At 41.6% G+C, this 15,412-nt stretch overlaps 1 protein-coding gene across 2 annotated transcripts in view; it reads left to right on the plus strand.

Moving 5' to 3' along the window:
- The first annotated feature begins 4,576 nt into the window (after positions 1-4,576).
- Positions 4,577-15,412, plus strand: part of PIG-C (phosphatidylinositol glycan anchor biosynthesis class C) — a 41,835-nt gene continuing 30,999 nt past the window's right edge. The window contains exons 1-3 of one of the 2 annotated variants that reach the window (XM_070530170.1): positions 4,577-4,878; positions 10,096-10,208; positions 12,456-12,525. In XM_070530170.1, the coding sequence (XP_070386271.1) occupies positions 10,106-10,208; positions 12,456-12,525 (173 nt within the window). In that variant the 5' untranslated portion in view covers positions 4,577-4,878; positions 10,096-10,105. The remainder of the gene's footprint in view (positions 4,879-10,095; positions 10,209-12,455; positions 12,526-15,412) is intronic. The other variant, XM_070530161.1, reaches the window with a different exon arrangement.

Consider the following 15,412-nt stretch of genomic DNA (forward strand, 5'->3'; position numbering starts at 1 on the left):
AGTTTGCAACAAGAATTTTACACCTTTCAGCAAATTCTAGCTAACCTGTTTGCTTGTGTATGCAGTCCTTAACAAACTGCAAGAGACGCGCCTGCGGTAAAGAATTGTATAAATCTTCTGCATCTATACTAAAGCCTGTCCATTTTCCCAGATTATGCTCCTGCAGGAAGTGTACAACAGTCTGAGAGCTGGCAGCAAGGAATTGGTCGTTGATTCCCAGCCTGTCAAGGTGTGTCTGCAGAAATTCTGAAACATGAAGCCATGATTTATATTCCGACACAATGGTTCTGAAATGGATTCCCTAAGCTTGTGTGTTTTGCACTGAAGAAGGCGCATAAAAGAAAACCTTTTTCCACCTTAACATCATTTGAGACTGTTGTCAAACCAAACTGATTCAACTTCGTGACAGCTCAACATTTTATGTCAGCTATATTGGTATAAATTTCATTAAAATTGATGTCAGTGGCTGACACACCCTCCTCCGGAAAAGTGCTTTCCAACATGACAACACAATGCCCTTTTTTGTCTCCAAGAAACCTCCAAGTTTCTGCCCCATACGTTAGCTCAGATAGAAGGCAATGATTCTATGCTTGATTGTCCAAAATTATATATATCTATATACATATATATATATATATATATATAAATTTGTATTCACCATCCAGGGCCAGGGAACAAGAGAAGCCAGACACCACTGACCAATTTCTGACTAAAAGAATTAATTTTTGGCCTTATACATCTTGTTTTTACTGTACATGTCCCTCACCTCCATCCAGGTTCCCAACATTTATATCTAAAAAGCTTGTCTATCACCCCATACAGGGTCTGTCCTGGAAGTAATGTCAGTAAATTTATTGTGATGTGACTGTTTGTCAGAACGGTCTAACTGGTTGAAACTAGTAGTGACGGAATCTAGCTAAGCAGCGGTCCGTCAGTCAGTGTGCTCCGAACATCGGAGAGTGTCGGACGGGCCCGTCCGTGAGCTGTTTTTTATTCTTGCGCAAGTGAAAATGCAGCGCTCATTAGAACAAAGATTTGCGATCAAGTTTTCTGTGAAACTTGGCAATACCGCTGCGGAAACTGTTACTATGCTCAAGACTGCTTATAAAGAACATGCCTGGTCAGATCGGCAAGTGTTTCGGTGGCACAAGGCCTTTCGGAAGGCCGGAAAGAGGGCGACGACAAGGACTGCGCTGGATGGCCATCCACGACCACTACGACTGACAATGTAACACGAGCGAGAGAACTGTTGAACTCAGACCAACAATTAAGTGTTCGTTTAATGGCCGACATGTTAAACGTTTCGAAAACTCAAGTTCACGAAATTCTTACTAACAATATCGGCATGCGGAAGGCATGCACAAAAATGGTTCAAAAAGTGCTCACTGACAACGAAAAGTCACGCCGCGTTGAAACATGCCAAGAAAATCTCAACATGTGCAAACATGAGCGAAAATTTTTTGACAATGTCATTACAAAAGATGAGACTTGGGTATCTGAATATGACCTGGAGACCAAAAGGCAATCATCTGAGTGGCACACACACTCGTCCCCTCCCCAGAAGAAAGCCAGGATGAGCAAATCAAAGATCAAGATTATGCTCATTGTTTTTTTTTTACATCCACGGACTGGTTCATCATGAGTTTGAAGAACCTAAAACCACTGTGAACTCCAAATTTTATGTGGATGTCCTTGAAAGACTGAAACGCAGGGTTCAACATATCCAGCCGGACATTGCACACAACTGGAAGTTGCACCACAATAATGTGCTGGCCCACAGTGCCTTCATCGTCACCGACTACCTGGTTAATGCAGTGGGGCCAACGATTCCCCAGCTCCCGTACAGCTCGGGCTTGGCTCCCCCCTGACATTTTTTTGTTTCCATGCCTCAAAACACCCCTGAAAGGCAATCATTTTGGGACAGCGGACGTGATTAAAGCAGCTAGCACCACAGCATTAAAGGCCATTCCGGAGGAGGACTACCGCAACGCATTCGAGAGCTGGAAGTCTCGCTGGAGCCGATGTATTGACGCAAAAGGAGAGTATTTTGAAGATTTTAAAACTTTTTGTAACAACAAATTCAATAAATGATTTTTAATCGCCTTACTGACATTACTCTCAGGACAGACCCTGTACATGCACCTTGAAGGTATGTATGTGGAAAGCATTTCAACCTCTGCTTGCTTTTCTGGCATGGAATAAAACGGCCTTTGTCCCTAAACCACTTACTTTTAAACTATTCCGTTTGGTTCATTTTTCTAACTTCTGCAGAGTTGCATTCACAACTTTCATAGTTAACCGGCTCCGTTTTCATTCTTGCTTCCTAAAATATGCCCTCCTATCATGCATAATTTGGAAGGCCTTCTGTATTGTATTTCAAGACTATCAGTGCAATGTTGCATGAAGAAACCTATTCTTGGAGTGAATTATTGTTCAACTTGATATCATGATACTGCTGCATGGTTGTTATTTAACTCTGCAAGAGAATGGTCCTGCCATCCTACCAAGAGTGCATTTCATGGGTATTACTCTCTTTCTTTTGACATTAGTTTATGAGGCTCACAGATATGTATCTGTGTCAACAATAACAATTGACAACTAATTTTGTGCAACATGCACTACATTTAATCAGATAAAAGTTGCATGTTTTTGTCTCTTGGACCAGTCTGCTCAGTGGTAGGAGGTCGAGACCACAAATGAGAATGGCTGGCCAAGATCTGTGGTGTATGTCCCGTGTTATGCATCTGACAAGATTTCATGGTGGCAAGAAGACATGTCGGACCTGATGTGATCTTTCTAATTATTGTGCACAGAGTTATCAGCATGATAATATCCTTAATGCTATAAAGAGTACCTCCAGCAAGCAGTCTATATGCTTATGCCTTTTTGTCGCTTATGGCAACAAAATCCAACATCCTTTGAAACATGCTCACTTGCTGTCTGATGCACAAAATGAAGATCGCTGCCTTCTCTAAATTTATTAGCAACAAGAAAGCCACTCTGGAAGCAATTATATACATACACAGCAACACACACTAAAACCTACAAAAGGGAGAAAAAACGCAAACTAGGCTAACAATAAAAGAAACCTGACACCCAACAAGTGTTACATGCATGTTACTCAAGTATGCACATTCAACCTGAGTTAGAGAGATAGATGGTCGACTCCCGCACTCCTGTGCATGCATGTGGATATGTTAAGCCTCAGCTACTCTTTCTATATCATAACTGTCCCCATGTTTGTGAAATCTGGTGTACAACTGCAAGAACAATGATGGCTTGACAGGTGGTTTACCTTTCAGTGAGTTCTATAAGGAGGATGCATCAACTCTTCCAGCCAATGTACACATTACCACATGAAAGCAGCAGCTTATAAACAGCACAACACCATACAGCACAAATTATATATTCGCCACGTATTAAACTTACATAATTAAAGTACATTAGAATTGGTGCGCTAAGGCTGGTGCACAATATATGCATATACTTTAAACAATCATAAATAATGCAGGAGCTTGGAATATGATTGGCTATTCTCGGAACTGCTTTGATAATACAAAAGTCAAGGCTTTGTTTTTGGCATCACCCACTCCAATTCGTTTTCTTTCTTTTTCCAATTGAAGCATTGGCAAGGTTTGTGCCATGCGCTTCGACCGTGATTTTTTCTTGTTCGCGCACGGCCATGACCATAATACAAGAAAATCGGCCCAGTAACGCAGTGGTCCCTGCCTACTTTTTCATATACTTTACCGCAATACATTACGTATGCTTCACCGCATAACATGACTGTATTGCGGCAAAGCTGATTTTATGGAACTGACATTATGTAACGGACCTTTTGTTCTTCTGCTGCTCGCATGAGCATAAGCTCGAAAAACCACAAAATAAAGACTTGGCTTGCTGCTGGTTGATTTCTAGCTAACATTTCGAGACGTCCACGTTGTTAACAAAAGCATCGGTGAAGTTTCTCGCGCTCGGACGCGCTTCAAAAGGCAGCGTGTGACCACCTATAATTAAGGCAGTCATAAGCGGCAACGAAATCCACACAAGGTACATCAACTTCCGCAAAGCTACTGTGCAACGCCATCAATAACTGGCACACGGGCCACCCAGGAGCTGGCAAACGCTGCGATGACATCCACACAAACCACGTCGGTTTTTCACAAAGCAATTGGGCACAATTGGGCAACACGATCAGTCACAGGCACAGGTGAAGTCCGCAAAACACTACATGAGCAGTACTACGGCCATACTCAATCACTTCGCCACAAGCTCTCACATATAACGACATCAAACAGCTACAATCACTTCTCCACAGCCACTGACCCAGGCGAAGACCGCACGGACAGAACGGAAGCACCGATTCTGGGCTCGATCGTCGCGTTCCACAGAGCTAGTAAAGCACACGAGCAGCCAGGGGCACGGCCGAAGTCCGCACGGGCAGAATGGAGCTCACGTCGCGTCCATCACTTTAGCGACACCTATTTAAAAATAATATACGGAGCCAAGCCAAATCATTATTTAGCGGCTATTTGGGTGAACCTAACGCTTTCGGGCTCCTAACCGTTCGTACGACCAGGGCACTATAACGGTTACCCCCCCTTTCCACTCCTACGACCGGGTCGCAGGAGTGGCGGCCGTTTTTTTGGATGTTTTTTGGATGCGTAGTAGTTTCGTACAATTTAGGTTTGACCATAGGTTTGACGGCCGTATTCTATGCCGTAGCGCTTAAGTTCAGGGCCTGAGCAGGTGTTCTGTACTCTAGCTGAGCATTTAGTTGGTTTAGTTAAGTTGTTTCTTTATTCTATTGTTTAGTCTTTTAGTTTTAAGTCTGCTGGCAGGAATGGTAGGATCGTGAAAACCACACGTACTAAAGTGGTACGGAAATTATTCTTGATTTCTTTCATATGGTTCCTTGCCCAATGCTTAATGAACACGTTGTTGGGTCGTTGGTGCATGTTTTGGATCAGAATTATGCGGCAGCAAAGGGGACACCGCCGATGACAGAGACGACACGGACAGACGGGCAGTGCACCTATCCGTGTCGTTTCTCGTCGGTATCCTCTTTGTTGCTGCACAAATCTTGTCTAAAACTTACTCATTGAGTCAACCTGGCGCTGTTGTTGATGCAACACTCAGTAGTATATTTTGCGGTTTACATTTGTTTGTTCTCCGGGAATATATCATGTCTGCGCGTACAGTCGCCGTTACTTTCATTTTTTTTTCAGCTGTGGAGAATCGCGGGCGCGTGATTTAATGCACTGTCTGACTGTTGCATCAGCAAGGTGTCTTAAGCTTATTGCAGGTGATGACACATCGGTTTAATCGTATAAGGATGCAGGGTTAATGCTGATATCATGTCAGGCAGAACTAGTTTGACAAAAGCATCTATGCTGTGTTGTGCCTCTAGGTGTAAAATTAGACATTTCAGCTTAAGTTTTGTTTGCATGCCAACAAAGTATCTAGGAGAATTACATTCCTTTCAAAGGAAAAAATTAATATATATGTCGCCCATACTTTCCCTAACATATCACTTCCATTTATTATACATTTATCCATAACCATGCAGTTATAATATTGCATTGCAATTTGGGGAAACACCTATTCTATGTAGATGTTACGTCTTCAACATGTACGACACTAAGCTGACAGTTATCAAATTCTGTGGCTCCATAACCTTTGTAGTACCAACCACCCATTCATTAGGAATACTATCCTTAAAGTATACACATGCTTCACCACAATTTAACACTGTATGCACCTAATGTCCATTAGACCTCATGCACCTCTAGTGTAAAATTAGACATTTCAGCTTAAGTTTTGTTTGCATGGCAACAAAGTATCTAGGAGAATTACATTCCTTTCAAAGGAAGAAATTAATATATATGGTGCCCATACTTTCCCTAACATATAACTTCCATTTATTATACATTTATCCATAACCATGCAGTTATAATATTGCATTGCAATTTGGGAAAACACCTATTCTATGTAGATGTTACGTCTTCAACATGTACAACACTAAGCTGACAGTTATCAAATTCTGTGGCTCCATAACCTTTGTAGTACCAACCATCCATTCATTAGGAATACTATCCTTAAAGTACACATGGTTCACCACAATTCAACACTGTATGCACCTAATGTTCATTCTTCCTTAGAAAAATAATTCTTTGTTGTCATTGATAAGTTGCCAATACTGTGTCACTTGCATTGTAGATAGTCATAGGAGGTCCCCCTGGTGGTTATGTAACTACAGGACCCCTTCCTATAGTACTACTGTTGAAAATGAAATAGAAATAAAATAAAAAGAGATAAAAGTATTTAACCATAATAAAAGCATATAAGGAACTCTTCTGATTGTTTTACTGGTAGTTAGAAACCAGGGGGAAAAAAATATGTTTCTCTCGATTCTTTAGCCATCTCTAGTAGTGGGTTGTGCCGGTCTGGGAAATTAGCCATAAGTTGTTTGAAGGTTAAAAACAATTAAACAGGTCATTATATGAAGGTAACAGTAGGAAGGGGTGCAGGGCTGTCCTTGTGTCAAAATGGTAGTAGCCTATATAATTTATTATTTATGATAAAATTGGTTTAACTCAGCTTAATTAGTTTGTAGGTTGACTGCACTGAGAATCGTGTCTTGTGTAGTTGCTGGATAGCTCAAAACAGATGGTGAATGACTGCTGTAGAAGCTGCAGAAGGACACTTCCAGCTGCTCGCAGTGTCTGAGGTGTGTGATCCCAGGCCCAGGTGATACACACTTCCTGCACTTAAGAAAGATTATGGGGAAGGGAGTAGACATATGGAGAGATTAAAGCATGTGTGCCCTGTTAAAGTTGTTTTGGGGCTGAAAGATAGAAAGTGGGTGGGGGGGGCATCTTAAAGGAAGGAAGCAAGTGGGCTTTCTCATGTGGAGGTAGGGTATTTCTGTCCACTAGATCACTGTACTGATTACTGATTCCTACCATGACCCTGCACGCGGTGGGCATTTATGACGAATTGAAAAGACGTGAAGTCTGTATGTCTTCACAGGTTTGAGGCGTCTTGGCAACTTGCTTACAGTGTGGTACTGCACTGAGCAAATCAGTCTATATGTGGACTACATTAATATTGGTCAAGGTATTAGCAGCCTTAAGTGCATCATGAATGGCCTCCAGCTTGAGTAGTAAGGTGTCTAAGTTTTCTGTCTTGGGTAGTTTCTGTTACACATAGATTATAAAGCTGGCACCCCCTAGTGGTATCACTTGGACTAAATGTGCCAGCTAATTATTAGCCTTAATGTGTGTCCCTTCAATAGCAATAAACATGTCAGAATGTGCACATGTAGATGTTTCCATGTTAATATGCCCAGTCTGATCCAACAGAGACAAATGTACATCAAAAGACTAATGTATAACAACTTCGAACTGTTTGAATATGAAGATGCATTGCACTGACAAAAGTCGACTTGGCCTCTCCGTGATTCAGTAGCTGCATCTCTGCAGACTATGCAGTGTCGTTGAGGGTCAGTCTCTGGTGCTCTATGTGGTTGATAACATTGCCATGCAGTGTCATTGAGGGTCAGTCTCTGGTGCTCTATGTGGTTGATAACATTGCCTAAGCTTTGCTGTTGCATTAATGGTGATCGAAATGTAGCACCACAATGGGAGGTCATGTAATGTGGTAGCCAGAAGACAATTTTCATGGAACTGGGAATAAAGTGCTGCCACTGATGGAATGTGTTATTTTTTGCATTGTCTTGCTTGTTCATGCTGACTGCCAAGTTTCTTGATAGTATTAACCTTTGTGTGCCCTTGTAGGTTAGGAGTTGGGGTGAGACGAGGTAGCTCCTTGATTGCCTTCATGGCATTTAAAGCTTTGAGTCTTGCTGACTGTTGCACTGTCAACTGGTATTACAGTGCTTCATCGATAGTGTGTGGTTGAAGTATTTATGCACAAGAGGTGATATGCAAGTCAAAAAGTCACCTCAGTGCAAAATTTATCACTCATTGGTGCAATACTGTGTTTTAGGTGCAATGTTTTAGACTACATATGACAGAGTTTTTGAAGTCACTTAGAGCCTGAGCATTGTGATGCACTTAAAAGCCCCAGGATCGCAACCCTTCAGTTTCTGGTGTAGCTGATGATTGTCTGGTGATGACGAGTGTTTTGACGACATTGGCTTCCAAGTTAGTGTTTTCTCAGCTAAGATATTTTGCTATTAGATGTGATGCTGACTGTCAGCTCTGCAGCATCCACTTCAAACATTTGCAAACGGTTTTTTTAGAGAAACATTGGTGGTAGTGCAAAGAAATTTCAAGGCAATGTTGGAAATGTCAAGGGTTATGCGTGGGCAAAGCTAGAAGCTTGTGGGATAATTTTATAAAATAACCAAAGTTCAGTTAATTGGACTTCGGTCCTCTATGGATGTATTTAACGGTGCATTGTTTCAGAGCTATTGTGTGTATCAAATGAAATATGGTAAAATTAAGTAATTTAGAAGGGAAATGTATGAAGCGCGGGTGTATGCATGTGCGAGTTTTTCCTATTTATATGGGTGTTCAAATGCAATAAACTTTTAGTCATGAGTCAGCACTCATGTTTCGTGTCTATTCTTCGTCCGTGTTTTTTAGTGCGTGCTGTGTGTAATAATTATGTAGAAGGGAAATGACAGAAAACTCTTAGTTGTAGGTGACTTAGAGGGCCACGTGAAATCAAATTTATGCTAAGTGGTTTTCTATATGCTTGTTGGGAGCTAACACATATGCTGTTTGCAAACAACGAGGTGTATTGAAATGAAACTTTGTAAGCATAAAGTGTGCACTAGGAGGAACATCCTGGAAAAATCTTAAAGTTGCAGATATATTGGGGATGCCGTAGGAAATTTTCAATATGCCATTTAGAGCCTAAGAACACTCTTTGGTGCAGTAAATTAGGTTTTACAATTGTTTCTGTAGCAAATAGCTCACCATGTCTGCTTGAAACATTGCAAACACATACAGGACACTGTCTATGCTTATAATTAAGAATTTACCATTGAATGTACTGAAATTCAGAAGTGTTAATCTGTGAGTGTTAATTGTGAGCTGTTGTGCATTCAGTCACTGGCACACAGCTGTAGCTTGGCCCATACTGCAGAAGTGGTTATGAGGGTACTTGAGAGCTACGAAAAAGTTCCATAGGAACGTTATGCATCTACGTGCTGAGAAAACGCTCACACCAGCCACACGCCACTTCTTTGACTCAAAATTCTGCTTCTCTGGAATTTGGGTTGTAATTCAGCAGGCTAGCATAATTATGCTGGGGGTTTTTTGTTCCATCAATGGCAGCAATTAGCTTGGCCTTTTGAATAGTTCAGTGATGCTGGAAGTGTCTGAAATGCCATTTGAAGAAGGAATAATTTGTCATTTTTGTTGGTTTGAGAAATAACTTGCAGCTGCTTGGTCTGTAAACTCTTCTGACAAAAAATTTCGAGAGCCAAGCAAATGCTTGCTGAAAAATATGCATGATTGCTGCAACACTCTGCGGTCTGAAAGTGGCATGATTTCATTTAACCTGAACTCGGGGGTAGCTGAGCTTTTTACACCATTCTTGTCACCAACAATGCAAAGCTACTTCCCATTATGGTGAACGTGTGCCTTGATGCTTTCAAGCAAGCTATGGGCGTCGTGTTGCATTGGCTTGTGATTGGCATGGAGCTCGGCCTGCCAGCATCACGCCCACAGTTTCAGGAAGTGCATGTCCACTGTCAACTAGTTTTCATTTATAGTCAAGATTGTGCAGTCTGTCCAAAGCAACTGCAATGTTTAAATGAGGCCTTTTTGTGTTTCGATGGCGAACCCTGGCCCATCCCTTCTGGGGATGGATGTGTGCAATTTTAATCAGACAACAAATGCCATGCAATTCTTGGCCAATCTACCATTGTTGGTATGTGATGTTTCATTCAGGGAAATCAAAACAAACCTTGTGGCCTTGTCTTATTGTAGTACTATATTTATTCTGGGGAAAAAAAGGAAAATGCCCATGTGTTGTGCTTCTTTTTACACTATTGAAATGTCCTTTGACAATTGTAGCATTTTTGTTTTGAGTCTTCTGATGTTGCACATTTTGTTTTAGAGCACTGAGGATGGAGGTGCCTGAACAAAGTTGGAAGAAAGTGCTTTATGACGACCAGAGTTTTCCTGACAATTATGTTGACCAGTCGTTTCTGGGCCAGCTGCGTAAAAATGGTAAGTGGTGCGATTCCAGAAAAATTGATTTATTCATGCTTTATTACTGCCAAGTGCAGTTGTACTGACAGTACAAAGTACAACACAGATATGCTTGAGAGATGTGTTCTGTGTGAGGGTTTTCTTTCTTTACAGTTTGTTTCTTTATTCTAATACAGATGCATTCTGTCATATAGTATGAGCTCATATATTACGCTAATAGATTGGTTGAATTCACCGTCTTGTAAAAGAGTGTCCATTTGTTTTGTCTAATAAAACCTTACCTCATACAATAGTATATACAGGGTTCCCAGCTAACTTTAGCCAGAATTTGAAAATATTTGAATGCAACATAGCTGGAGAGAACCAAGGTAATATTGTTTGCCGTCGTTTTTATTATTTATTATTAGTATTTTTCATTCTGCCTAATTAGATAATTAGTCTTAGTTAATCAATCAATCAACTTCTCAAATATTATAATTAGATGAAAAGTGTCAATGAGAAAAACTTCCTATACAGCTTTCTGTTGCTCAATACGTGCTACATGAAAGTGTTTTTCCAAGCGTGAAAGAAGCGCGCGAATACATGCAAAGTGCCTAGAGCGGCCAGTCGCACGGCAATTTTGTGTGCATTTGTGGGCTGCTTTCATGCTCGGAAAAACACTTTGATGTAGCACATATTGAGCAACAAAAAGCTGTATCGGGAGTTTTTCATGTCACACTCCAATTTTCTCATTGACACTTTTCATCTAAGTATAATATTTGAGAAGCTGATTAATTAAGACTAATAATCTAATTAGCTGGAATTAGAAAAATAATTTGAGTATCTCCAAGCGATGGCAAACATTACCTGGGTTCTGTCCAGCTACGTGGCATTCGCATGATTTTAAACTCTGGCTAACGTTAGCTGGGACACCCCGTATAGTAGCTGTGCATTTAGTTAGCAGAGGCAAAAACATCACCATACTCCTGTGAACTCTTGATTTGCCTAATTATTGTGGATAGTAATTAAAAGAGCTCCTTGGTACCACTGGGAAGCATAGAGAACTCTAGAGCTACTGAAAGAGCTCCTGGAGTGTATTGGACAATGCTAAGAGGCTCCCTCCCAATTTGAAGCAACATGCAGGTAGCATGTAGCAACATACTGTTTAGTGTGTTGTGCAACTTGTTTCCTTTTGTTTCTGCATCTTTCAGTATGTCTTGAACTTTGTGGGAACCTTGCTTACTCCCTTTAGCTCACATTGCCAACTTGTGACATTTCTTTTTTATCTTATGTGTTTTATTATTGCTATTATAAGGTGACAAAATCTCTTCCATTTAGATTTTTAAAATAGCTGCTTTTCACGGCATCATCCATTTGCAAACAGGACTAGTGAGCCGCTTAGCAAGCCCGATGCACGATGACCTTTATTAAGTACCATTCAATTCTTTATCCATAGTGGGTAAGCACCATTCCTAGAGGGAAATAAATCAAATGAATTGAACTCACCTTGTCATGATAACACTCAGTGCCTGACTGTGTGCAGCTGGATGCTGTGGTACATTGTACAAGAGGAGGCCAGTAGAAAACTGTTGACATTTTTCAGTGCCCAGTACAAATATTATGTGTTTGCTTGCACAGAGCAGAAGTGGCATTGCGGTTAGAATTCACTGCTTGAAAACACAAGGTCATTGGTTCTTTACCAGGTTTAGCATCTTTTTTTTATGTCACTTCATGCCTTGACTGTACAGAAGTGTGACGTACAAATGAACCTGATTGGCCCATTTTCTAGCTCATGATTACTGTTTGCAAAAAAAAAAAATTATTGCCAGGTGGAGTAGCCAATGACAACATAGAAAAGGCATGCACTCACCCAGTGTTTTGATGGAATCACTAAACGCACAACACAAGTGCTGTTTTGTATCTTTTCTATTGGATCTGAGGATTGATGCCACTGGCATGCCAGTAGCTCTCATTTATTGCTGGTTGATGCTGCAAGCACAGATTTAGTTTTGTGAACTAGGTGGGCAGGCGCTATTAAAAGTTGCCTTTTGTGTTTTACTGTTGTGACATTATACCTTTTTGGAGACCATATAGTAGTGAACAACCAATGCTTTTGAGAATGATTATTTACTGTCATTTTAAGAAGTTATGCAATCCCCATTATTATATGTTCGTTATGTCAGGGTAGCATATTTTCCTTTGAGCAGTTTACTGTAGCTTTTACTGCATTTCTTTCTGAACTGTCTTACCTGTGCAACTTTATTTGCAACTTTGTGTCTGTTGTAGTGAACCTGGTCCATTTCAGCCTGACTGAAGCACTCTATGGTGTCACTGGCATGGTGCAGCAAATTTGCCGGTATACATTTTTACTATATTACAGTTGTCAATAAAGCATGCGGTGCCGACCAAGGTACAGTATATTCAAATAAAATAAGTTTTGGCACCTGCAAACAGGAGCCTTGTTTACAGTCACAACAAATGGTGAAGTACACTCATTTAAGTATGTGTTATCATGTGCTGTAGGCATCATGCATATACGGGGGGGGGGGGGGGGGGAGGGGGAGCAGTAGTCCTGTCAAGCATATGTGCAGTAGGTTGAATGATTAAAGATTCCAAGTGCAAGCGTAGGATCAGTTTTCTTTCGGTGGCGATTATACATGCACCATCCCAGCTGATCACATGCCCAGTAGATGCAGCATGCTCTCTAAATGCATTTGACAACACTTTCTTCTTCTTCACCTCGTTAGAATGTTCACCAAGCCTTCTTTTAAATTTCCCAGTGTCACCTACATATATACATCTTTGCTCAGATTTTATTTTACTGCATTCTTCAGGCTCACGAAGCAAAGGTCAGGTCAGTGGGGATGCAAAAGCCTCCTCATACTTGATTATTTCATTTGATCAGCTTTTCCATGCAAGCAAGGTGGTCTCATATGCATTCAATTGGCGCTGGAGCCTCCACATGCTTTGTTCAGTTGCTGTATAGTGGTGTACAGTAATTTATTCAAGTTTATTCAAGGTCCTCACAGGCTCCGAAGTGGAGTATTGCATGAGGGGGGGGGGGGGTTATAGTAAGGTTAAACAATGAAAAGGAGCAAGGGAACTTGTACATAATATCACCATTATGGCAATGTGGAGTATTGTACAGTATTACCCAGTTATGAATGAGGAGAATTGCACAGGCGGTGTTCACAATGCAAGAGATTAGACAGCTAGTCAAGCTTTGATCAGAGGTAAGTCTGAAATTGACTGTGTGCTCTTCTGTGAGTGAAAACTCCACACAACAGGAAAGATTGCTCATAATAATTTTTACATATGCTGCCCAAGTGCAGATGGATAAAAGCAACCCATGGGGGGAAAGATTAGGTTGCACTTGATATTAGTCAAACATAATTATCAAACTCATGAGCATCTGCCGTTTGAAACATCATTAAAATAGCCTAGAAGTCGGATCGAAAAATTTGTTCTGTCAGTTCACTAATACAGTCATTTAAAGATTATGTTGCCGAGTCGGCCAAAGCGCAATTTTCGTCTTTTTATAGAAGTGCTTGGATCACTGGAGGCTAGTTTTGACGATTCCTCCAGTCGAAGCTTTATTTTTTAAGAATCCCTAATCTGTCAAGAATTGTCAAATCTGACTAGTTAAAGTCAAGTTGTAATTTCAGATGGTGCATGATGCTGCTAGGAGAAGAATTCTAACAAAAATGTTTAATGATACGTAAAAACTGTTGATCAACTTGATAGATTTCAATAAGTGTAACAAAAAAGGTAAATTAGTGTAGTTCACCGTTTGCTGTCATTCTGAACAAGGCTCCTGTGCGTGAGCCGAAATGTCTTTTATTTGAATATTGTGAACCTTGGTCGGCACTGTGTGTTTTCTTGACAATAATCTTCCGTGACGAGACGGTTCCATCAGACCCTCAATTTTACATTATAGTTGTAGCTATATCTTAAATACTGAGTAGCACACGATCGAATCCTCATTGTAGAAGGTTGTGCTACATTACCTGTTTACCGTATTTACTCGAATCTAGGCCGACCGTGATTCTAATGGCGTTTTTCACTGGTCGATCTGGAGCGGCCGCCGAAATCCGCGAGCGAGCGCTCGGGTTTCACAAATCCAAATCAGCCAGCAGAGCGCAAAAACGCTCCACGGTGGATCACACAGGAAGTCTGCGTACACGTCGCACGCGTTGCACGAACCGGTTCCGAAAACCATGCCCGACTTCTGTTCTGTTGTTTCCCGGCAACCAAACTCGCCGTCCACCTTGTGTAATTTGACCGTGGCAGTCGCATAGTCCGTCATTTCCATGTCGCGCCCGCAAGGATTGTGCATGAACAACGTGCATAGAAGGCTTCGTACAGCACCTGCGTCGCTTCGTAATCGCTGTCGTCCGAGCTCTCATCGCTAAACGCGAGCGCTGCAGCAGCACCGAACGCAGCCATTTTGCGAAGCAACACAATGTTATGCATACCAACCAGGTACCGATTTCGCTTGAAGACGGAAGCGACGCGAGCTATTTCCGCCCGAATCCGCGCCTCGGCGGCGGAGCAAGTGAGAGTAATCCGGCGCGGAGCGAGTTGATCCAAAACGACCAGTGGAATGCGCGAACCCGCTCCAGATAGACCACTGAAATTCGGATTCGTTGCCGCAGAGCAAGAAATTCTGCTCCGAATCGACCAGTGAAAAACGCCATAAGCCGACCCCCTAAAGTCGAAAGAAAAAAAGAACAATATATATATATATATATATATATATATATATATATATATATATATATATATATTACCTCGGATGTAGGCCGAACAAACAAAGCGAGGACAGCGTTCACAAAATGCAAACAGCATTTATTGAATTTGAATGTGCAGAGCTCATTCAACGTCGTCATTGCTGCTAGACTCGTCGCTGTGTTCCTTGTCACTGTCACCTTCAAACAGCGCACTATCTTCGGTACCGTTAAGCGCATTAGATATGCTGCACTTTTTAAAGGCGCGCATGATCAAAATACCTGGGATGTCGTCCCATGCTGCAGCTACCCAGCCCGCCAGCTGCGATAGCGATGCACGTTTGATGCGGCCTGTTGCCGTTAGCATCTGGTCTTCATCAGTCAACCAGACCGTGTAATATTTCCGCAGACGATCCTTGAAAGGTTTGTTGATGCAGACATCAAGTGGCTGCAACTGGCCCGTCATGCCACCCGGTATGACAGTGAGGTCCGTGTTCGCTTGGGCGAGTGCAGCCT

The sequence above is a fragment of the Dermacentor albipictus genome, chromosome 1 (genome assembly GCF_038994185.2).
Source record: "Dermacentor albipictus isolate Rhodes 1998 colony chromosome 1, USDA_Dalb.pri_finalv2, whole genome shotgun sequence".
In the NCBI taxonomy this organism is placed as follows: domain Eukaryota; kingdom Metazoa; phylum Arthropoda; class Arachnida; order Ixodida; family Ixodidae; genus Dermacentor; species Dermacentor albipictus.